Source organism: Candoia aspera, chromosome 6 (genome assembly GCF_035149785.1).
Source record: "Candoia aspera isolate rCanAsp1 chromosome 6, rCanAsp1.hap2, whole genome shotgun sequence".
Taxonomy (NCBI): domain Eukaryota; kingdom Metazoa; phylum Chordata; class Lepidosauria; order Squamata; family Boidae; genus Candoia; species Candoia aspera.
The window spans coordinates 50238070-50262503 of record NC_086158.1 but is presented as its reverse complement, the minus strand read 5'-3'; the positions used below and the strand labels follow the sequence as shown (position 1 = coordinate 50262503).

Below are 24434 nucleotides of genomic sequence, written 5' to 3'. Positions count from 1 at the left end.
AATGGTGGTTTATTCAGCAAGTCATGCTAAAACATGTGGGAGGTACTAAGGATCACACTAGTGCATACAGTAGATGTACAAATAATAACGAATGTAGAGCAAGTCTGTGCAGGTTTTATTTGTTTGATTTATGTGGCCGCCTATCTCATACACATGACCCTGGGTGGCTAACAATATTAAAATTAGTAAAAACATGTACAAGAAAATGAATCACACAGCAGCTGAGAGAAATTTTACATTGATCAGCACAACACCATTGGTATATGACTATCTAGAATGTATAAAGGTACTTCAGATTTATACTGGAAATGTGAACAACATGAAGGGACATTTTTTCATGTTTAGTGGAAATGTAAAAAAAGCCATAAAATTTTGGATTCAAATACCTGCACTAATTCAGAAGATTTTAAAGACTAATGTACCATTGAAACCAGAGACTTTTCTTTTGGGGCTAATGGATAAACAGTTGGAAAAGGTCATGGAACTTTCTTTTTATATCTGATAACTGTAGTGAGATTATTATATGCTCAAAAGTGAAAAGGTTCAGCACTACCCACAACGGAGGAATGGTTGGTGAAGATGATGGAACTTGCAGAGATGTCTTCTCTCTAATCAAAGTAGTCAATTTAGCCAACATCTACATTTATTGCTGACTGGAAACCCCTTATAGACTTTTTGTATGAAGCAGAAAAAAATGAACTTTTGATTTGTGATTTTGATGATTAGAAAATATTAGATATTAGAAAAAAGAGCCCTTTTTTAACCATAGAGTAAAAGATAATTTTGTAATCATACTTGTATTTGCTGCAAAGGAAATCAGCAGCTTTTTCTTTCTATTCCTTTTTATCTTTTCTTTTTGCACTTTGTCCTTTCCTACTCTTTTTTTCCTTTGGTTTCCTTTACTTTGTATTAGTTTTTCTTTTTATCTTCTTTTTAAAACTTTTAATAAAATTTGTATCTATTTATTTATTAAAGATCAGTACAACCAGGAAATAGGCTCTTAACTAGAATTGGGAATGGAGTGATTCATCTATTAATCAGCTAATGCTCGAGGCAGGCACAAACAACAGAAAAATACATCGACTTGCCAGATTGTGTGCTACAAGAGAAATGCTTATGAACTGTGAATTATAATACTGCATAATTAAAACTTTCTGTGAAGTCCAGAGCTTCTTCCAAAGAGAAGGTTGCATGAATCACAGGTGTGGCTGAAGTAAAGGATGCGGGAATGGAGTCAGGTCTTTGAAGAATGACATTGCAGAACATATGGTTGGATCCTCACCAATCCTAATCTGCTGTGGAGTCAAAATGTGAAAGAATAGCTTCAACAGATGAATTTACTCAGTTCACAATATACATTGGTTCCTCCTTGTACTTGGTTTACATTTTAATAAATCAAATGCATTTATATACTTTCCTCCAAAGAAAAAGACTTTGAGATCCTAGGGAGGTAAATTACTATCAGATATGGGCCATCTCCTAGGGTGTTTTGATTTTTGTTTCAAAGAGAGCTTTTTCTGTGGCCTTTATAAATGTCACTTCCAATTGGTAAACAGGGAATGATGGGATTTGTCAGCTGTGCTTATACCAGCTTACCTGCTCTCAGACAAGATATGCTTGGAATATTATTTTTGCAGAAATGCAAGGATGGCCCCTCTGTCAGAACAGTCACTTCTTAACTACACTCTAAAAGGGAATTGGGCTAGTTTAAATTAGGTAAAAATTGTACTTAAGCTGGTAGAAATATGGGAAGCACATGATCAGATCCACCATTGCAGCTGCCAGAACCGAAATAAGCAAATGCATATCTTATTAAACAACAGCCTAAGAAGCTGGGTTTTGTTGGCCCAGCCAAGAATACTGCAGTATCTTAGCAATCTATATATTATTAAGGTACATTTGCAAAGATTTCAATCAGCTAAGTGATACTGTCTGGTTGTAAGCCCAGGTCTGTCCCACCCGCCCCCTTAGCAGGCATTTAGCTCTTGCCCAAGCTCCTGCATTTTCCTCCTAGCTTGCATAGCTCTAAATGTTATTGATGGCAATGAAGTTATCCAGACTTTCTTCAGCATACAGCTGTGGTACTTGGACCCTAAAAATAGTGGTGTAATGCTCCTTGAAATCTGAATGTGTATTGTCTTAATATAGCAGCTATATGAAGAAGGCGTAGGTAGGCTGGGAGTTGCAGTCTGTCTTGACGCCCTAAGTGAGCCTTCTCCAGATCTAGAGCACCCAGACAAAACAAAATAATCCTATAGATGCCTGATGTCTTAAATAAGATCAGGATGGGTTTTCTCCCACTCTGGAGGATTAAGGGCACATATATTGTGCTATATACAAGCACATCTGTGGTAATTTTCAGCCTGTATGAGGCTTTGTTTCCCAGAAAGGAAAGATATATATATACTTTGTGTGTGTGTGTGTGTACATGCTGAAAACCAATTATAACAATGCAGAATATGCCTTGTTTATGCAGAGCATGTGTAATCGTACTCTCAAATTACAGTCTGGTAAGATGGCTCTTTTGGAAGAAGAGAGATTGGCCATTCCTGAGATTTTTTTTTCTTGTTTCCCCCTCCCCATTTTGCAGCTCACATGATCAGTTCTGAAGCACCATTCAGTCACTTGAAGATGAAATGCAAATGTTGTAAAAAAAAGTTTGTGTAAGAGGTAGTGCAGAACTAGGCAATTCTGCTTATGTGGCAAAATGGAAGTGGGATCTGGTCTATGAAGAAGTGGCAATATATTTCTTTGTTTCACATTGATACAAGGCTGCAAAAAAGTGGGCTGGAGTAATTAAATATTTGCTTTATTGTTGCTTTTGTGAAGTGTTGTTATTCTGCTCTTCAGGATTCCAGAGCTGTTTAACATAAAATTAATAGCACAGCCCTACAGTCTTTTCTACAGAATGGATGAGCAAAGAAGAGTGAAATCTGCATTCCTATATAGCTGAAAGGCTGGGAGACTGCCATGTCCAAGATCCCTCAGCAGATCTACAGCAGAGGCAGGAACTGAGCTAGTGGCAAAAAATATATCATTGTACTTGGAAGTTAAGTCTTCCATAGTCTATGGGACTTACTTATAATTAAGAAAGTGTGTGTCCCTTTAAGTGTATCTTTAATATCCTTAGTAGAGGATGGGGAGTGACTTTCAAAGATAAGGACTGTCTTCTGAAGCAATTCATAATCTCCATTTTTAAAAAATAGTTTCAGATTTCACTTCCATATGCAGAAGGCAGAGCAGGAACAGAAATCCCTTTTAGGCTGTGGAAACCAACTGTGAAAATGAATGACTGGGTTGACACATTGCATTACGCTGAAGGTGGGCAGTCCTAGACCAAGTGCAACAACTCCCAGGTCTCCAGAACCTGCTCTAGCAAGATGCCTAAAAATCAGCACAGTAGTTCTTCACTACTTTTGAGACTGTAGTGTGAGCCTGGAAATAAACTTAACATTCCTACCAAAATGAAGAAAATACCTTCACTACTCCCCAACCAAGGAAAAACCCAGACAACTTTGGCTATGCATTGGCTCCTCACCTTCTCAAATGTGAAGTGCAGCCCCCAGCCACCAAAAGTGACTAAGAAATAAGGTCACTTGAATAGTTTTGGTTTAGCATCTTGTGTGAATCCAGTTTTATGGTTTGTAAACCAAGATTTGTTAAAACATCTTCCTCCATGGGGGCTGCAATTTCAGTTTATACAAGTCAGCCTCAGGATGTCTTATGATAATGAAGATGTCATGCAGTGGGGTGGGAAATGCGAAGTAGTGCTAATTTTTTTTTCAGTCATTATTTTCCAGTTGTTTGGGGCTTGGCAAAATTTAAATGTTATCATCCATCTGCTTTGCATCTTTGGAAATAAATTTTAAAATCCACCTAAAATAGGTGGTTTTGCAATATGTGAGTACTCAGCCTGGCAAAAAAAAAAAGCGGGGGAGAGTGGAAGCTGCATGTAATTTTATTTTATTTGTTATTTTATTTTATTGCTTGCGGGCTGCTGGTGACAGTCCTGGTTTATGGCAAAATGTAATATGTAATTCAGGTAATTGTGGTTTATATAACCAACTGGATTATCATTTAATAAGATGCTGAATCTAAAACAAAACCACCTGAGCAATCCAGGTTAGAACGTGAAAAAAAGGGTGGGTTGTTTTTTTTGGCCAGAGTCCGATCTTTTTGAGGCTAATAGCTGAGTGGTGGATTCATTTACATCTCTGTTCTTTCATTCTTTCCATGATCATCTATTACAAACTGCAGTGACATGGATATGACACAACATGCATCATGATATTATAGCACAGACCTCAGTCTTTTGTACTTGTGTTGCTACATTGCATGCAAGTACATAGATCACAGAGTTTCTGTCATGATGTTGCAATGCACATTTCGTCATTCCCCCCACGCCCTTCCCTTCCATGCGGACACCTATACCTCCTTCCTTCCCTGCCCAGCAGGCTGCTAAGAAAAGAACAAATTACTTTTAGCAGGTTTGAAACCATTCTTCCTCCTCTCCTTCTGAGTTCTTTCCACCCAATGAAATAAGGAGTGCAGTCTGCAGCTGAGGAGCCATAGGATGCCCATCTCTGTTGTAAGGGCTGAGAACAATTAGAATATATGTGATTGTTATGCTATTTTTAAAAAACTAAATCCTTTGAAGTAATGCTAAACAGATGTTCCAAGCCGAAATATGCTAGCTGTCTTCCCCCTTCAGAAGCACTCTTATTTCTGTCTAGTGGCTGTCAGACGTGGGGGGGGGGCGGTTTCTGCTAAATTTACCAGAGGCACATACATCTTTTCACTGGAAATCTGCAATATATTCTGCCAGGTGCTCACTTCTTGGTTCCCTATTTCTTGTGTTGGGAACTGTTTGTGTTGTTTTGGTTCAGTTACTGTTGATGGAGCATGTGCAAAGGGAGAAAGATGCTTCATTTAAAAATTTACAACCAGTTACCATTCAGGGCAATCTGATTAAATGGCAATTGTGTGAATAACTTGTTTACACTTCAGCTGCTCCTGCAAAATGCAGTTCAAGGATAAAAATCTTTCTCTTTTTCTCAAAATTCTCTTCCTGAAGTAGGTCAGTTGCATACTATTTTAAAAACTATGTGTTGTGCCACTGCAAGAGCATATGGTTCCAATATAGCCCTAAGCTCTAGGCATTTTCTTATTCCAGATATTTTTCATCAGTGCCAGTTTTTTTGGCTTTTTCAGTATTGTTTTGGCAGGGGTAGTGCAAACTCTGTTAGGGGTAGTTGGGGAGTGCTGAAGGCCCGCCCCACCTTGGAAATATTTTGTGGCTTTATTTCATTATATTGTCACCCGTTTCTCTTTATCCAGACGAATCCCAATAGCGCAACACTGTGTGTACTGCTGGGTTTAGTGTTTTAACTGCTGTTCATGAGCTCCTTCCAAATAAAAAGCTTCATGGCAAAGGTTTAACCATGGCTCTGGAACATCTAAAACAAGAAAGGGTTGGATTCAGACTTAATTGTACTTTCCCTGCATCATCATCAAGTCAACCTTTGTACATTTAGGAGTATGGTCAAAGCTTTCCAGGTGGAATAGATGTCTTCTCACCCACAGGCAGAAGTTCTTTTAGGAATTTGTCTCTTAACCAAGGGATTGGATTTTGTGACCAAACAAGTGTAATTTCCAAGAAAAAGTTCAGTATTTTACCTTATAATTTCTGCAATGTCTGCTAAGACACGGCTGTAGAATCCATGCTAACTCCTACTCAGGCTGAGATCAGAGAGAACATATTGGATGATCGAGTCCCTGGATAGGTCCTTTAAGACTATGGTTTATTTGTGGAGTGCAAATTCAACTAAGAACATCTCTCTTTATAACAAAAATGGGTGCAACCCCTGAACATAAGATTACATGCAGCCCCCAAAATTTCAGTGTGGCTTTCAGAACCTTCCAAAAATTTCTGTCAAATTTTAATTTTCAAGAAAATGGGGAAAATGATCAAATAGAAAGTAGTCATATTAATTGTATTTAATGTATTTAAATGCATTATTTACACAAATTTTTAATTGTGTTTTAGCTTCAATCAATTATAAATTAAATCGGATTTAGTTTCTTGGCCTGGTCGCTTTCAATTTTGGGAATGTTGCCTTTGATATGCACTCAAAGGGCGAGTATGATCCTTGGCCTGAAAAAGGAAGTGTTCTTCTGTATTAGTGATTGTATTTATCCTTGGCCTTTTTCTAAAAGTAGGGTAAGGCAAAGATAACTATAAGTGGAAGACAGGAGAGAGAAGAATAGCCCTCTCTCAGTGGTTCCAACTGAATAGTCTCTAGATAGAAGATTCAGCTCTGTAGGTCTTAACCACAGAAGTTCAAAGCTTTTTTTTTACACGTGTACTTGGGCAAATGTTCAGTCTTTGGAATAAGGTTTCTGGTGGTTGGAAGATGGAAATTCTGAAGAACAGGATTATAATACTTTTGTTCCAACTGAAATGAAGCACAGAAAGGGCAACCTCCTCACTGGAATTTCTTTTTTACTAAAAATCCTACCAGGAACACACAGTAGTTTTCAAGTGATGGTTCCTGTTTTAGTCCTGCCTTGTACCTGCAGAAAGACCATGAGTGGCATTCGTTTTGAATCATGTCACTACAATGGCTATGATGTCTTCAGAAATGTGTCTAGAAGTCACATGTGCTTCACAGCTCAATTTTAAAAGCAGTATGTACAATACAGTAGTTAAAAGTTGCATTATACCTTTTTCTATTTGCACTGCTATCCCCTCATCCCAAAAGCTGCAATGGAGATAAGACAGGGATTGATTCAATGGGGGACTTTCAGGGGCCACATCAGATGTCCTTATGGACCATATGCAGATTACAAGTACTTATATCTTCACCCAATTAGATTTTTCAGCATTTTATCTGTGATATCAAAATTTCATTGATAAATTGTAGTAGAAAGTTCATCTACAGCTTTAGTTGATTGGTCTCCTAGTGGGGACCAAGTTTTGTTGGTAAAGCTGCAAAAAATAACTTTTTAGGCTTTGTGGTTCTGAGAGACCTTTAGTTTTGAGAAGTAAACAGAAACAAAAATCTTTAAATTTCACTACCTCAAAATAATGGTAAAAACAGCTGATTCTTTCTAGCCAGCACTATCAATTCAGATTTGCTCTATAAATTGACAGCCCTAGCATTAGCTCAGGATGAAGTGGGTTGAAAATGATTCACTAAACTCATGGATTAGTGTCTGTACTTGTTGTAAAACAGCTCACAGTAAATGTCTGGGCTTGTGGTAAAACACTCAAATGAGGCTCTACTGTATAAAAATGGCAGTCTGGATGGTTTCAACCTACTGCCACAAATGTGAATGATTTCATTGTTGTAAAGCAAACCTTCTGACTAAGAGAAACGTGTAATGCTTGTATAAAGTAAACATCTGTTGTTTGCAAAACTCCACCATGGGAACACCTTTGTATCTGCTGATGTTCTCCTCTAGCAACATGTTTTATTGTTTCCTTGCTGGGAGTTTAACGGAGACAATTTCCCTGTACATTCAGACAAATGTAGAATTAAAACTTTTCTGTATTTGCAGGGTTATAAAACTGCTTCTCTCTATCTCTAATCCCTCTTCTGCTTTTCTTGTTTCTCTGCTGCTTCTTTTCTTGGCCTCTGAAGTTTGGATGTCGAGCTTATCTGATTCTCCAAAGAAGGCTATAGCAGGTATTGCATTATTTCTGTGTGTAAAATTGTGCTTGCTCTTTCTGGGAATGTTGCATGTGATCCAGAAGAAAATTAAGTGGTGGTTGTGGGAAGATTCTAGCAGGATTATATGGAGGTGTTATATGTTATAATTATCATCATTATCATTAGCTATATTTGCCTAAGAGTAATAATAATCATAATAAGGAAAACACTAGCCTGTCTTTTAAACTGAAAGGATTGTCTTAGGTTCACCAAACATAGAGCAGAAGAGGCAGATAGATTTTTTTTTTTCTGATTAATCCTTGTTGTGGACAGGGGAAATTACCTTAAATTCAGAGTAATCTCCCTTTTGGATAAAGGTGACTATGCTGCCCAATAACAGTACTGTCTATATAGTTTATAAACAAGAACACATTTTTTAAAAATAGTAAAGTGGAAAAATTGCTGGTGTCCACTACTAATCAGCTAGCCAAAGAGAACTTGTAGATAGTGTTTTTCAAAAGCAAATAGCAGATCTTTTCAAAAGACATAAAACGGTAGTGATTGGAGATCTGAATTATTCCAATATATGTTGGGAGAAAACTCTGCCAAGCATGGTTCATCCAAGAAACTGCATGACTTGTATTGACGATTTTCTTCAGATAGTAAAGAAGGCGCAAAGGATCAGCTATCCTTGATTGCATCCTAACCAATAGGGAAGACTAAGTAGACAAAATGAAATTAGCAGAAACTTTTAGAGGAGGAGACCAATGCTGAAATTCTTGATTGTAAGGAAAACTAAAGCTCTCTGTGTGTGCGCTTGCACCTTCAAGTCATTGTTGACTCCTGGCAACTGCCTGGACAAGTCCCTGCAGTTTTCTTGGCAGGATTTCAGAAGTGGTTTGTCACTGCCTCCTTCCTAGGGCTAGGAGAGAGGGACTGGCCCAATGGAACCCAGCTGGCTTCATGCCTAAGGCAGGACTGGAACTCTCCTGGTTTCTTGCTCAGTGCCTTAACCATTACACCAAACTCTCACAAAGCTGTGTAGTCAAAGCATATTTTATATTTTCATGAGCTTCTCTTATATTCCCCTTAGTTTTTCTTGCCAAGCTGTGTAGTCAAAGCATATTGTATATTACCATAAAGAGAGTTCAATAAACTCAGAGCAACAGTAAGTAGGATTCCTTGGCAAGAGAAGCTAAGGGGAATAGGAGTGCAAAGTAGGTTGTATTCCTAAAGAAAGAGATGCTGAAAACACAGCAGAAGAAGCCATAGTGGTTACAAGACAATGAAGTGGATACATAGCTGGCTGATTGGTTGATTATGGACCATCAAGTCAATGATAACTTTTAATGAGCACATAGATAGATTTCCTCCATGATGGTCTGTCCCTAACGTGGTCTTCTAATGGTATAACCATTGCAACTGTAACTGAGTCCATCCACCTTGCTGCTGGTTGTCCTCTTCTTCTCTTTCCTTCCAAATTTCCTGGCATTAAAGCCTTATCTAGAGAGCTAGGTCTTCTCATAATATGTCCAAAGTAGGATAATTTGAGCCTAGTCAGAGAGAGAACTCTGGGTTGATTTGTTTGTTTTCTTGGCTGTCCATGGTATTCTCAGGAGTCTTCTCCAACACTGAAGTTCAAAAGTGTCAATACTTTTCCTATCCTGCTTCTGCAAAGTCCATGAAAATTGTACCCAGCGGGTTTTCATCAAACTGAAGAGAAGTACTGAGGTGCCAAAAATACTTGTCTCTTTCATTTACTACACTGTTGAATTTTCTCCCCTTCCCTATTAAGTTCTTCTTTTCCTTCCTCTTTTTAACGTTTTGGATAGGATGGTAAAAGCACCTCTCACTCATTAGTTTCTTTCTGACAAAAGAACAGTTGGATTTTAAGTCAATTTTAATTAGTTCTTAAACAATTGTTAAGCATTTGCACTGGGGTCCATCTTAACACTTTTTAATATTTTATGTTAAAATTTTATTTTACTTTAATTGTGATACTAAAGGAATCAAGTATCAAATGTAAATAACTTAGGACTTTAATTACAGCAGTGTTAATGCCCTGCATTGTGTAATGACTTAAAATTTTCCTCAGTTTCATAGGACATTTCCTAAGAAAGGTGGCTTAAAGAGATTGCACAAATCCCCAGCATGGCACAATTGTATTCTAACCATTATAACACAGGAAAAAAATCCCAATGTTCATGTATATTTAGGAATGCAATGCAACAGGGCATTTGGGTGATTAGGAAGACCTCCCACATGTCCCCTTCACTCCCCTCATATGATATGTTATGCCTTATCTAGAAGAAGGGCTTCTGAAGATTGGCTGGCAGGCTGGAAAAGACTGCAGAGTAGGGAGAAGGCTGCTAAAAGGTATCAGTTTATCATTGGGAGGTGAGTATTTGGGCACTGAAAAAGTTGAAGAACTGTACTTCTGCAGTGATTTCCAAGGCTAGGGAAGAAGCTGAAGACCCAGAAAATATCCTAGAGATAGTGGAACCAAACAGTAACATAGAAAAGAGTTTAGCTGGAGGATCAGCTAGCACAAAACTCAGGAGCAACAGCAATGGAGCTGGTGAGTTTGGTTGGCAGGTCAGCTGGGGGAGGAAACTTTGACCAGTAGTTCAGCTAGCGGTGGGTTTGGGAAGCAGTGGTGCAGAGATGCGCTAGTGTTAGCCAGCAAAGCAGCACTGGTAGAGTTCTTGGGCAACTGGAAAGCTTGTGGGTGACTGTAAGAGAAGGAGTCTTGTTTTCCCTTGCCCAGGATAGGAATCAGGTCCTCTGGAGAAGGGCAAAAAGTATGTCTGCAACATAACCCAATCAGAAGCAGAACCCCCTTCAGAGCTAAATGGGTAATTTGCATGCATTTGAGGCTGCTATGAAGTTGCCCATGGAGCCAGAATCCACTAAGTCCTGCATTTTAATTGTATGACCAATATAGGCTTAAGTGTCACAAGATGAACTAAATGCCAGTCCACTAAATTACTGGCTGTCCCTCCTTCAGTCTAGTTTTCCTACAAGAACTGGAATGTTTATTGCATCACTTCGCAAAATACTGCCCCCCTCTAAGTGTAGCCTATCAGAGGGAAAATAATCATTGATCATTCTCCTTAATATAGGTTGGCGTGAGGTTAGATGAATGTAGGCAGATGTTTAGAATGGCATATTTAGCTACATATCAAATCCCCCAATTAATAAATTACCAGTGTGGGGGTACTTGTAGTCTGTTAAGTTGTTTCTGAGCATGGATCCTGTATTTGTCTGAAAACCTGTGCCCAAAAATAGCCTAGGTGACAAAACACAGGTGTGCAGGAGAGGTACTGAGTGAAGCAGGAGGGAGTAGTCAATGGCAAACAAAGTCTGTCCTTAAGCACAGCCACATGAAGCTCTTTGTGGGCAGAAGTAATGGAAAACCTGTAATGTTGATAACACAGCGACAACACACAGCTGGTAGAACCTGGCTCACTTTCCCCCATCTAAATTAACCTCCTGTACAGCTTGAGGAGATAGGCTTGTTTTCTACATGCAGGTCTATTGCTCTTTTAAAGGAGATTTAAGCCATGTTTATAAGGACTCCAAATAAGCCCTGAGAAGCAATTCTGAACGTGCCAGTCTGGCATTGTTTGAGCAGAAATGACTGTAGAACTAGGTGTCCAGTCTGTCTTCCAGCTAAGTCAAAATGGCCATGGAGGGCATTTCCCAGTGACTAGAAGGGAGGGGGTATGCCCATGGCAGCCTAAAGTGATGAATAGGAACTGGATAGATGCCAATCTGTGATCTACATTGGCAGTGAAGTATGTCATATTATATTTAAAGCAAATGTGTTGGGGAAGAGGGAAACAACTACAGTAGCTTAAAACGGACTAGTTATGCACTGGGGATGAAACAAAAGCAATGTCATGAGGACATGGGAAAAAACAAATTACCAGGGTATGTTCATACCATAGTTACTGGGATGTGAGGAAAAGCTGTTTAATTTGGGAGGACAGCACTCTGCATTGGCCAGAGGAAGACCTCCATCTTCCAAGTTAGTGCTTAGTTCTTTTTCTTTACAATTGTAAAAGACAAGAACTCTTCCTCTCTCTTTGCAAAGTTTAGTAACACCATTGCTAATTGTTGAGCCTATCTCTAAACATTATTCCAGACAAATCACTCCATCCACTACAAGGCCACCACAGACATGTTATTGCTCAGTCTTGGGTGGCTGAATGCCACTTGTATCTCTAGATCATACAAATAAAATAAAGTTGCATAATTTTGCAAAATACATAGCTCAGAATTAAAATAAGCGAAGAATTTGGAAGAGACATTTAGTAGACTGCTTCTCTGAATCAAGTTGTAGTAACTGGAATATGTTGAGCAAATTCTAATGTTCTCTAGTCAGGAACAAACTGATCTGCTATGTTGACTCCAATATTGTGTACAATAATATTATCAAATGATTCATTTTATTCTTGTAAATCTGTTATTGCTTAATAATTCAGTTTTAGGCTATGCTAGGAATTATTGCTTTTCTCCACCCTTTCCAGTGCCTCTTAGTATCAATTACAGACAGTCCCGGGATACATAAGGATTCTGTTGCAGGAACCCTTGCATATTCTTCTATATATCAAATTTTGTGCAGTGTGCATGTGCAAAATGGCAGCCACATGTAAATTGAGGCTTGCATAACTCAGAGACTGCTTGTACATTATGAGAGAGAAGCCTAGAAATGGGTCAATGTTAAAAGGTAACGGTCCCATTAAATGGAGGGATGCATGAATATTTGTCTGTGGGGTACAAAAATAATTGACTTCTGAACATTTCTTCAAGAACTTGCAAAAGCTCAAAGGCTTTTACAAATATAGGGAGGTTTACAGAACTCCACTGTGCTTCCTGAAAATACTATGCTAAGCCTGAGCTCAGTAGGCCTACACTGTGCTGCATACCTCAAAAGACTCTTGTTCGACAGTTGGTCAGAGTTCAAACAATTTCAACTGTTTTTGGATCTTCAGCATATTTATATTTTTATTTATATAAAAGCATATAAAGGCTAAAGATGCTTACAACAATATTGTCTCTATTATCTTAGGTTGGAAATGCAGTGAATCTCATATTGCTTTGGGCAAGGGGAAGTAGAATTAGTCAAGGATGGGCCCATCAGAACTAAAACAGGGTCCCTGCTCAAAGTGAACTCTGCGTGACTTGGTTTTGCTTGCAGTTGGTTGAGCAAGGGTGTGCTTGTGTTTGAGCATCCACAGTTTTGTAAGTGCACTTCTTCCCTCACTTGACTTTTCCCCCTTAAATTGATGAACAGACTAGTTGATAGCTTGGCTTCCATTTATTACTTCCTGGTTTCTCCTCTTACCTTTTGTATGATCTCTTCAGAGATGCCACTGGAGCTCTTCACAATCATTTTTTATTTTCAGCATTCTGTCATTTATAGACTTGGCCAGCTCACTGCTTATCCCTAAATCAAGGTAATTTATAAATGACTGAAAAAACACCAATCCCAAAACAGATGCTTGAGGGACTTTATTTCTTACTTCCCTGTATTGGGAAAATTACCCCTTTATTCCTACTCTTTGCTTCCACTTCAAGAAAAATCAAAATTTGTAGCCCATCTTATGCCTTTCATATATGCAGTCATGGACAGGCACGTATAGGTGCAGAGACTGAGATACTGAGATTATTCTTCTGAAATGTGCAGAAGATTCTTAGCTAAATTCTTTGTTTGATCCTATTCAATTTTGCCTGGTCAGACTTGTTTGGGCAACAAACTTTAAGCAGTTGGATTTTCAGCAAGAATCCTCTTAAGTATGTGCCCATAAAATGCCTTTGTAGTGTAATTTTGAAAAGTGGAATAAATTATTCGCCAAGAAAAGTACATCAGTTTTAATATTGTTAGATCATAACTGGTTCTTCGTACCATGTTCTCTTCCCATGTTCTCCCCACTTTCTTGGCATATATTCTTGGCATATCTTTCTCCAGGGCCGGTCACAGTAGGTGTTAATAGGGGAGGAGAGATTGGGCCCACAGCCCCTCCTTTGTGGGGTGCTGCAGGGTTCTGTACTCTCTCCCCTCCTCTTTAACATCTACATGAAATCATTGGGTGAGGTCATCCGTCTCCACAGGATGAGGGTATTATCAATATGCCAATGATACTCAGTTATACATCTCCATCCTGGAGGAAGTAAATGATGCTGTAGCTGCGCTTCCCAAGTGCCTGGGGGCTGTTGGGGTCTGGATGGGAAACAACAGGCTTCAGCTGAACCCTGGTAAGATGGAGTGGCTGTGGGTTAATGGCCCCTTGGCTCCCAGGAATTTGCCATCTTTAGTTCTGGATGGGGTTGCACTGCCCCAGATAGACCCGGTGTGTAACTTGGGGGTCCTCTTGGACTCACAACTCCTGCTCAGAGAGCAGGTGGCAGTCGTGGCCAGGAGGGCCTTTGCGCAACTTTGTGTTGTGCGCCAGTTACACCCCTTCCTGGAGTGAGAGGGCCTTTGAATGGTCACTCATGCCCTGGTCATCTCCCATATAGACTATTGTAATGCGCTCTACATGGGGCTACCCTTGAAGAGTATCCAGAAGCTCCAACTGGTACAGAATGCAGCCACATGGGCAATCTTAGGTGCTTCAAGATCAGCACATATAACTCCTTTACTCTGTGAGCTGCATTGGGGTCCAGTCTGCTTTGGGGTCCAATTCAAGGTGTTGGTTATTACCTTTAAAGCCCTACATGGCTTGGGGCCAGGTTACCTAAGGGACCGTCTCATCCCTGTTACATCAACCCATCCCACCCGGTCATGCAGAGAGGGCATGCTGCAGACCCCGTCTGTTAGAGAATTCCATCTGGCGGGGTCCAGGAGGCGGGCCTTCTCTGCAGTAGCTCCCTCCCTTTGGAACATCCTTCCAGTGGAAGTGAGGTTAGCCTCCTCCCTCCTGGACTTCAGAAAACAGATGAAGACCTGGTTTTGCCACCATGTTTGGAGTGGGGACAGGGAGAGCCATTCTTGGGTCTGGCTGGTTCCCTAGTCTGGCCCGGAACCAGTCTTATTGCCTTATGGGCTGAATTGGATCTCCCATTACTTGGATTTGACTGTATTTTACATATTTATTGATTATTGTTATTTATTTTATTGAATTTTAAATTGTCTTATTGTGAACTGCCCATGGTCCCCCATGTGGGGAGATGGGCAGTGATAAAAATATGATAAATTAGTATTACAGAAGAAATATAGGTTTATAGCACACATTTACATTGGATTAATGTGATAAACAGTAAGACACAAATCGATCCACATAAAGTTGAGTATGTTTATTTAACATAAATACACTGAGTAAACCTACATTGTCCAGAAAATATAATCTTGATTTTTCCCCCCCAGATTGCATTCCAAAATGTGGTCAATTAGTATTTTTGTAATACCGTATATAAATAACGAAACTTGAGAAGTATGTGTACTTGGGAAGGTTCAGACTTGAATTATGTATGCATTAAAGAACCTCTTGCTTTCTTCTGCATTTTTCAAAATTATTCCTTATTTATTTTATTAATTTTTTACAATCCTGAAGGACTCTCAGCAGTTCACAGATATGCAATAGCAATTAAAACATCCATGGTTAGGGTAAAATTAGAACATACAGTATATACTTGTAAAAACGTAAGAAACGTCAGCAGCCAACAATCTATAAACCTCACCCAAGATGCTGTCACAGGCCAGATGCCCTCCAGAAAAGCTCATTTTCAGCTGCTTCTGAAAAGCAGTTAAGGTGGGAGCTTGGCTATTAGGCTATCTTGCCTATAAGCTAAACATTGCAGGAGGAGAACTCTATTAGCAAAAAATCAGGAGGGATCTGGTAGCACCCTTTTTCACTAACAATGGATTTAACATTACAATTGTTAATTGAAAAGGTACTCATAATCTGTTGCACGTGCAACCTGCACCTGCATAACCGTCTTCCCCTCCCCCTTATCCCATTTTAAATCCTGCATCAGTGTAGCTGCTCTAGGCATATGTGGAAGTAAGTTGCAGCTTATGCCTTTTAATAAAATGTGTTAATTGGAAAAGGTGATTTTTGGCCTTTAAGTTGGAATTCTGGCTCTCTTAGTGTTTTCTTCTGTAATACTAATGTATGGGGAGGGGGGAATACTTGTAAGTAAATACTCTTCCTCTATGTGTGTCCCCTGTAATTTCATTTTTATATCTCCTTTTCTGCAGCTGGCCTAATAGTGAAGCATTTGTAGAGAAGAATAAGCAACTAAAACTGGAATTAAACTTGCTTCCAAAGGACCAATATTTATGGACTACATAAAAAATGATTGGAGGAGTCTGTGGCTGCCAAACTGCATAATTCTGCTCTTATTTAACCAAAGCGGGAACACCTGGTCTAATTGTTTTATGCTTCTTAACTTCTATAAGCCAAACTTACACTTTATGGAAATGTCTTTTGAGTTTCCTTTTCTCAAAAGATCAAGCTCTGTCTGGGCTATACAGCTAAAGAATCTACAGTTGTTATAGCCCGTTGAAATGGATCAAATGGCAAAGTATTTAGGTGCTTTTCAATTGTTGGAGAACTTTGTCTGGCAGTTTCTTGGTTATCTTCCAAATGGTTTCACACATCTGTATATGGAATGCCATTGCCTTTTTAAAACACTTGTAGAGCTTGAGCCAATTTTCCATAAAATTGAGGTGGCTGGGGAAAGAAATCTGACTTCACCCTTTCCTCTGTCTCAACTTTTTCTTGGCTGGATTTTTTTTTTTAGATCAGCAAATGTAAAAGATCAGTCTGGTAGGGGCTGATGTACTAGCAAATCGTAGCCATGGATAGATTTTTATTTGAAGATATGTGCAGAAGGCAGACCAGTTGCTGCATGAACACAGAATATCAAAAATATCTGCAGAGCCAGGGCTGTGCAAAGAATGTAAAAGAGGTAATTTGGTAATGTGGAAGTGCAAATGAAGGATCTCTCTTTGAAACATTAAAGCAGCCATGTCTTTAGAAGACTTGGAGGGCATTTTGGAAAGCTGTCCCTGGCTGTCTCCATATGTACGCGCATGAGCAATCCCTTTGTTTTGGTGGTAGTCCCAGTAGGAAGCATGATCTTGGCATGCACATGAGCAAGCAGACAACCAAAGGCAACCTTCACTGCAGCTGCATGAACCTTGCAAAGTGTGTTGCTGCTTTAAAGCTTCCATGAACAGTGCCTCATTTGGGCTAGCACACTTCATGATGCACTTCTTTCCAATGCTGGAACCAGCCCTAATAAGTAGCTGCTAATATTTAACCATGGACTTGAAGCACTGCTGTTGCCAAGTTGAAGTCTCAGTTGAAGCGCTTGTTGCAGTTTAGAGTATTGTTCATAAAAGAGGCTGTGGAGAACAGAAGTAAGATTGGTGGATATCAATATGCAGAGGGGCTAGATCCTGTGGCTGTCATGAGTTAAGGATGGCGAGCAGGGGGCTCCCATCCAGGCTGTAAAGCGCATGCGTAGCACTGAGGAATTAGGTAGCCATTCCAAGAGACACAGATCGGGCCCGCCTTAACCTTTGGGGTTTATATGTCTGGGTTTTTCCCACGCTTCTTCAGTTTGTTAGGATTTTCCTGTTATGTAGCAGCAATAAAACACTAGAGACCTGTTCCTTGTCTCAGCGTGGTTCCTGGCTGTTAGGACAGTGGCCACTGTAAAGGCATTTCTGTCAAAAAATGTAAAACCTTTGAAACCAGAAAAATACAGTGGTCTGCTTGGCTTTTTTCAAACTACAGTTAAAACTGGCTGCAGTTCAGGATTCAGAGAATACAACAAGCTAATTATTAATTTATAAAGTTAAAAATAAAGCAAAATGAACAGAAAACAAAAGTAAAGGAGGGAAAGCTGAGAAACAAGGTGAGAAAAGATGCACTGCAAGCAGAGGATGATTGGATCCAGAATGAGCATACATACTCTTTTTCATCTGGATACTGAACCATCCAGCAATATCCTCCTTTCTATATATTTCTTGCCTTTCCATACATCTTGTCTTTCTTTAAGATTATATGTTGTATAATTTTTGAAGAAATTCAAACAAGATAAAAACAATACAAATATTAGAAAAGAAACACAGAATTGTGAATAAGAAAGAAAATAGAAAAGAAGAAATAGAAAAGATTATAAAGAAAGAGCTTCCAGTCTTTTTGACAGTGGTTATAAATGTATTTATATTTTACCCCCTAAGGTTAATTTAATCATAATTTCCTTCTTTCCATAAGCTACCTTTCTAATCTTCAGACCCATAAATCACAAGTTCATTTTTTCTCTTTTTTTAGCAAATAGTCCATAAGGGGTTTCTAGTCACTGATAAATGCAGTTGTTGATATTTCTCTAATCAAACAAGTTAATTTTGCCATCTCTGCTAGTTCTGTCATCTTCACCAACTATTCCTCCATTGTGGATATTTCAGTCTTTCCATTTTTGCGCATATAATAGTCTCGCAGCAGTAATCATATATAGGAATAATCTTCCATGGCTCTTTTCTAATTAGGTAAAGGTAAAGCACTGCAGGTTAAACCGCTGAGCTGCTGAGCTTGCCGATTGGAAGGTCAGCAGTTTGAATCTGCGTGACAGGGTGAGCTCCTGTTGCTAGTCCCAGCTCCTGCCAACCTAGCAGTTCGAAAACATGCAAATGTGAGTAGATTAATAGGTACCACTTCAGCGGGCAGGTAACGGTGTTCCATTTAGTCATGCCGGCCACATGACCACGGAAGTGTCTATGGACAAACGCCGGCTCTTCGGCTTTGAAACGGAGATGAGCATTGCCCCCTAAAGTCGGACATGACTGGACTTAATTGACTGACCATTAATCCCAGCAAGAAAAGTTCTGGTTTCAGTTGAATGTTGATCTTCAAAATTCTTTGCATCGTTATATTTTGCATCGTTATAATTTCTGGCTTTTTTACCAGTCCACCAGGCATGATAAAACGTTCCATGTTGTCCACATTTCCAACATAAATTTGAAGTACCATTATGCATTCTCGACAATTTTTCTGGAGTCATATATCAATGGTACATCATTTTATAAAAATTATCTTTTATGTTATAACATAATGTAAATTTCAATCCCTTTAACCACATATTTTCCCACTGTTCAATCAGTATATTGTGTCCAAAGTTCTTAGCCCATTTTATCATACAGTCTTTCACTTGTTCTACTTCCATTTCAAATTTAAATAAAAGTTTATACATTTTAGCAATTAACATGTTCATCATTTGTACATTGTTCAACTTCAAATTCTGTCTTCTGCTGCTCAATTCCAAATGTCCTATTACCTACCTTAAATCTTTCCCTTAACTGTGCATATGAAAACCATGGAAAACTAAATCCCTCTGCAGGCAGTTGCTCTCTTGATTTCATCTTATATTCTCCATGTTCCTGTTCTAACAACTCTCGATAAATTAACCATTTTTCTTTATCTGCTGTTCCTTTCCTGTAAAATGCTTCTTGTGCTGAGACCCATAAAGGCATTTTCAGGAGTAGTCTGGGTTTATATCTGTTCCATATTCTCAATATGGCACTTGATTCTTAAAATCTACATTAACCTTAACTTTATTTTACCAGAGAAAACCACTGTATTTGCACCTCAGATCGCACCCTTCTAATTCTAAAATTCTCTTATTTCTCAGCAAAACCCACTCTTTCATCCAGATTAAGTAGCAGGCTGCAAAATACAGTTTCAAATCAGGCAGTCCCAATCCTCCTTGTTCCTTTGCATCTTGAAGTATTTTATATTTAACTCTTGGGGTTTTTTTTCCCCTTGCCATGTATCTTAGATATATCTTTCTGCCATTGTTTAAATGGTACATCAGTTGTCGTAATAGGTATTGTTTGAAACAAGAACATCATCCTTGGTAAAACATTCATTTTTATTACAGAAATTCTCCTTAACAATGACAGTTGTAATTTCTCCCATCTTAACATGTCCTTCTTGATTTCATTCCATCTCTTAACATAATTATTCTGATACAACATACAATTCATGTTAGTCATAGTGATACCCAAGTATTTTACTTTTTTCTCAAAACCAGTTTTTTCCATCAATTCCATTTGTTCTTGCATTTTCATGTTCTTTGTTAATATCATTGTCTTTTGTTTATTAATTTTAAAAACAGCTAACAGCCCAAAATCCTTTAGCTTTTCCATTAATATTTCTATTCCTTCTAGAGGATCTTACAAAGTTACCACCACTATTATTGCCTTTCTTTTAAGGTTATATTTGTGAGGGCAGAAGACTAATTAATTTTTGTAAACTGCCCTAGGAGCCTTTTTTGGCTAATGAGCAGGGCAAAAATTATTTAAATAAATAGTACCCCCTCCCAATTAATGTAATGGAAGAATTTTGGAGTAACAGTTTCCTGATAATCTTTCTCTGAGTGTAAAAAGGAACACTGCTGATGTTTAACAGAGTGGATGAGTTGGTGGAAGAAGTCACTGTCTTCAAAACCTTTCCATTCCCTTCCATTCCATAAATACAATCTCCTAATAGATAGAACCAGTTAGACAGTTGCTGTTTTAGAGAGCAAGATGACTTAGTGAGCACTGACTCAACAAGGAAGATAGACATTCTTCTCCTTTCTGAGATATTGAAAGGTTTTATTTTCAATTTCTTCTAAGTAATTAATGATGGTAGTAATTAATGATGGTAGCAAGCCCTTCATTTGGTCATAATTAAATTGTAATTTAATATCCCTCTTATTCCAAATATGATTTCTGAATACCTTCTGTTTTGAAGATCAATTACTCTTATCCTGGTTTAATTACAATAAGCCAGTCTTTCTCTTTTACATCTGCAATTATTTTTATATAAACTTAACCATGCCTTTGATCCTCTTGCCATCTAAGAAAGATGAGTAACCAATATTTAGTTGTCTTTAGAATACGTGGTCATAATATGTGGAATACTCTGTCCTGTTCCTAATCACAGATGCTGTCAAAGCTGCTTCTGCTTCTCATTTTGATTTTGGGACTATGTTGGGCATTTGCAATATTCAAATTCTATTGTTTCGGATTGATCATACAGTTTCAGCCTCCCTCTGTGTGCACATTCTAGTCTATACTGTTTTCTTTAGCAGAATATGTGATCCAGTCCAAAAAACCACATAATTTCTTAGATTTTTCTAAGAAATGTTTTAAAAGTCTTATAAGGAGTTTTGAAGAATTGTACATTTATTATGGCCTGAGCTTTCATGGACTGTGGGACACTTCCTTTCATAGACTCAGTCTTTAACCTAAATTGCAAAGGGAAGGGGAAGAGAATGAGACATACATACAATGATGGTGACAGGATTAGGGTTGTAGACTGTAATGTGAGAAGGTAATTTATAGATAATAACAAGTACATTTATTGGATACATACATATAGCCAAATCAGTTTTTGACTCCTGGTGACTGCCTGGACTAGTCCCTGCAGTCTTCTTGGCAAGGTTTTTTGGAAGTGGTTTGCCATTGCCTACTTCCTAGGGCTGAGTGAGAGGGACTGGCCCAAGGTCACCCAGCTGGCTTTGTGCCTAAGGTGGGACTAGAACTCATGGTCTCCTGGTTTCTAGCCTGATGCCTTAACCACTACACCAAAGTGGCTCTCAGTATATACACCATACTACATACACCATACTAAGCCATAATATGGTTTGCTTTGATTTAGTGTATTATTTGAATTCAAGTATTGTGTTCAGATTTGTTGTGTTTATCATGTTATATGAATCCAATGCATCATGTTTAAGTAATATAGTTAAAGCAATATATGAAGCCAGCCATTCTTTACAATGGTCATTCATGAGCTGATGTTGATAAGACAGACATCCTGGCAGTGATTAACATAGGATGATTTTGAAATATCCCTGAGGTTGTTGGTGACATGATTAAGCATGGCGGGTATAGAAGAGAGTTGATATCTTGGAGAGTCTCTGTTTGCTGTGTCACATGTTTGTAGCTGTCTTAGGCTGAGCTGCTATCTGAGAATTTGTGAAAGAGAAGTATTACTGGCCAGGATGGGCTATAGCACAGTTATGATTTTCTTGAATGATTTTAGGTTAGAGCTGTTTGCAATACAGTAATAAACAGTGATCTGTCAAGTTTTTATTTTATGTATGTCCTATAATAAATTCTTCCTGGGTAGCTCTCTGGATTTGTTCATCTGTTTTTTAGACTACAATTCCCACCCAAGGAATTTTTTTAATTAGAAGAAAAAGCATTTGCTAGGGCATCAAGTAACAGCTTATTTTCCTTTAAGAGCTTGTTAATTTCCCTTTGTAATCAGGGATAGAGAGCTTCATGGGAATGATGATAATTTCTGGTTAGTGTAGTAGCTCCCTATCCCCAAATGCTGAAAAAGTCGGTATCAAATACTTTGGACTCTCTTTCCATTTTTTCTATTTTTGGCATTGAAAGAATTCTGAAGCATCTAACAGGTATTAAAAACTATAGCCTTTGTAGGATAACTAAGGCACTGATTTCACTTTGGCTGTTGTACTTTAAACAACAAATGAAAACAACAACAACCAACACTTCAAGCTTTAAATGCAGGAATATTGATTGCAAAACAGGATATGCTTGCTTGTTAGAATGCTACCTTGGATAAATAATGTAAATGTGGTAATCTGTACCATCCTTGCAAGTGGCAAAGAGCTGGATACAGAAGCATGGTAAATGCCCAAGTAGCTGTTCATTTACCATGGCCTTGAAGAGTCTAGACAAGAATGCACAGGGACAGAAGGATGCCATTGTACAGTAGGAATGGTGGGGGGGGAGGATGATATGCACAATTAGATTCATATAATACACTAGTAAACATCTCTCAAACTCTAATTATTTCAAGTTTTTTGAGGGGAATTCTTGGCTTCCTTTGGGGTTTTCAGCCTTTTGTTCCTAAGTATGTCTGTATGCTGTGAAGTGGGGGAGAGTTCTGAAGGGGAAAAAAGTTACTGGCTTCAAAAAAATGCTTTTGTAGCACATATTTCTTCCTTGCAGGCGCCAAAGGGCACTGTATAAGAGTCAATTTTCCTGTGGGTGTTCAGAAGTGGGCGGGCTAGGCCCTTGTTTATGTTCTGAGTGACTGATGAGCAAAGGGCACGCATGTTTCTGCTGCAACTTGCTGTGGAAAGCAAGATTTTTTAAAAAAAACAACTGTCCATGGTAGCGGAGTATGTTTGTTGTTTCTGTATTTCATGTCATATAATCAACATGGAGAAAATGTAGCAAAAATAATGTATAATAAAATAACAATGGAGTGAAGAGAGGGAGACTTAGGAATCTGAGGTGATGGTGGAGAAATGAGGGAGCGGGTTTTGCGTGTACTTTGCAAATGCTGGAGTTGTCACGAGAGATTTGCTATTTACAGTTCACTTTAAAAGGGGACACTTCTTTCGAGTTGTGTTTAGGAGGAGGTGAACAGTGGAGCAGAAGGGGGGCTGTGTAAGCAGGATTCTGCGCTATAACTCTTCTGTTTCAAGTAAACAGTCCATTGCACCCTCCCCTCTTCCCTTCCTCCATCCCCTCCTCCCTTTTTCAACATCGCTCATGTGTTTTCTATTTAAGGGCTGCAGCAAGAGGCAAGTATGATTGGCGTCCACAGCCCCTCTTTTGCTTTTCTCAAGCCTGGAAAAGCAAGGCAGGAGCTCAGTCTATAAGGGGAAGAAATTACAGAGTTGGTCGTTTTGTTTTTTGCCCCATTTTATCGAAGCAGCCCCGGACTTCCTTTTATTTTTTTCCTCTTTTTACATTGCCTGTGACTGGGATGGATTTTTCTCTCTGAATGGGAATGAGTATGGTGTGGAACCATGTTGGAAAGAGGTTTATTTTCAAACTCCATCCTGCATTTTAGTGTCTGCATTATACTGTTGTGTTAAACACTTGAGCGTGGGGTGTTTTGTTTTTGTTTTTTTGCCTTTGTCCCTTCCTCAGTCACTCTCCAATGTTCCTCTGTTCTTCTGAGCTGTGGGCCAGAGGAAACTACTCCTTTATGGCCAGCCATTTGGGGATATGCTGCAAGCCACAGTTGTGTTCTCATTGGCTTGGCCTCGGTGACAAATCAGCCTATCCTGAGTCGGATGGACAGAGGTCGCTCTCGAGGAGCCATGGCTGGAAGCTGGCTCACAGCTTGCTTTTTCCCTTCCCCAGGTGCTGACGCTAGCTCTGAACCTATGATCCTGGAGCAGTATGTGGTGGTGTCTAACTATGAGAAACAGGAGAACTCGGAGATCAGCCTGCAGGCTGGCGAAGTGGTGGATGTAATAGAGAAGAATGAAAGTGGTAAGATGTTACTTTTTGGAAAAGATGTATTTCTCTTTCTTAAAGAGCCCTCTCTTGTTCTCCACACTCTCATCAGTCTTCCTGCATTGCTCTGCATTGCATCTAAATTTCTCTCTCTCCCCCACCCCTTGATTTGGGCTAGGGGCCAGGCCTTCTATTCTAAGAGTGCCTCCTCAGCTTTACATTAATTACCCAATGTACTTTAATGGAAAACTTTGGGGAGGTGGGGGAGAAAGGAGTCCATAATGTGTGTCTGTATTTATTATGTGATACAGTTGCTCTACTGGAAAAGATGTCACTATTTCCATTTCTTGCCACTGTTTTGAAAGATTTTTGTATGGGCTATTTTAAACAACTCGCTCTAGGGATAAAAATCTTTGCATGGTAGCTCAACCTTTGCCAGTCGCAGAACTGGGGGTGAGTGGGATGTGGACTATTATAGATTATATGGCCATGAAAGATTTAAAATACTTTTTAAAACTCTGTGTACTGTGTAATTTTTCATTAATGTAATT

The 24434-nt window shown here is 38.9% G+C and overlaps 1 protein-coding gene across 2 annotated transcripts in view; it reads left to right on the top strand.

The window, feature by feature from the left end:
- SH3PXD2A (SH3 and PX domains 2A) overlaps window positions 1-24434 on the top strand; it is a 259549-nt gene that overhangs the window by 158736 nt on the left and 76379 nt on the right. Inside the window, exons 7-8 of one of the 2 annotated variants that reach the window (XM_063307115.1) lie at window positions 7644-7688; window positions 23788-23919. In XM_063307115.1, coding sequence (XP_063163185.1) covers window positions 7644-7688; window positions 23788-23919 — 177 coding nt within the window. Of the gene's footprint in view, window positions 1-7643; window positions 7689-23254; window positions 23461-23787; window positions 23920-24434 lie in introns of those variants that run through there. The other variant, XM_063307114.1, reaches the window with a different exon arrangement.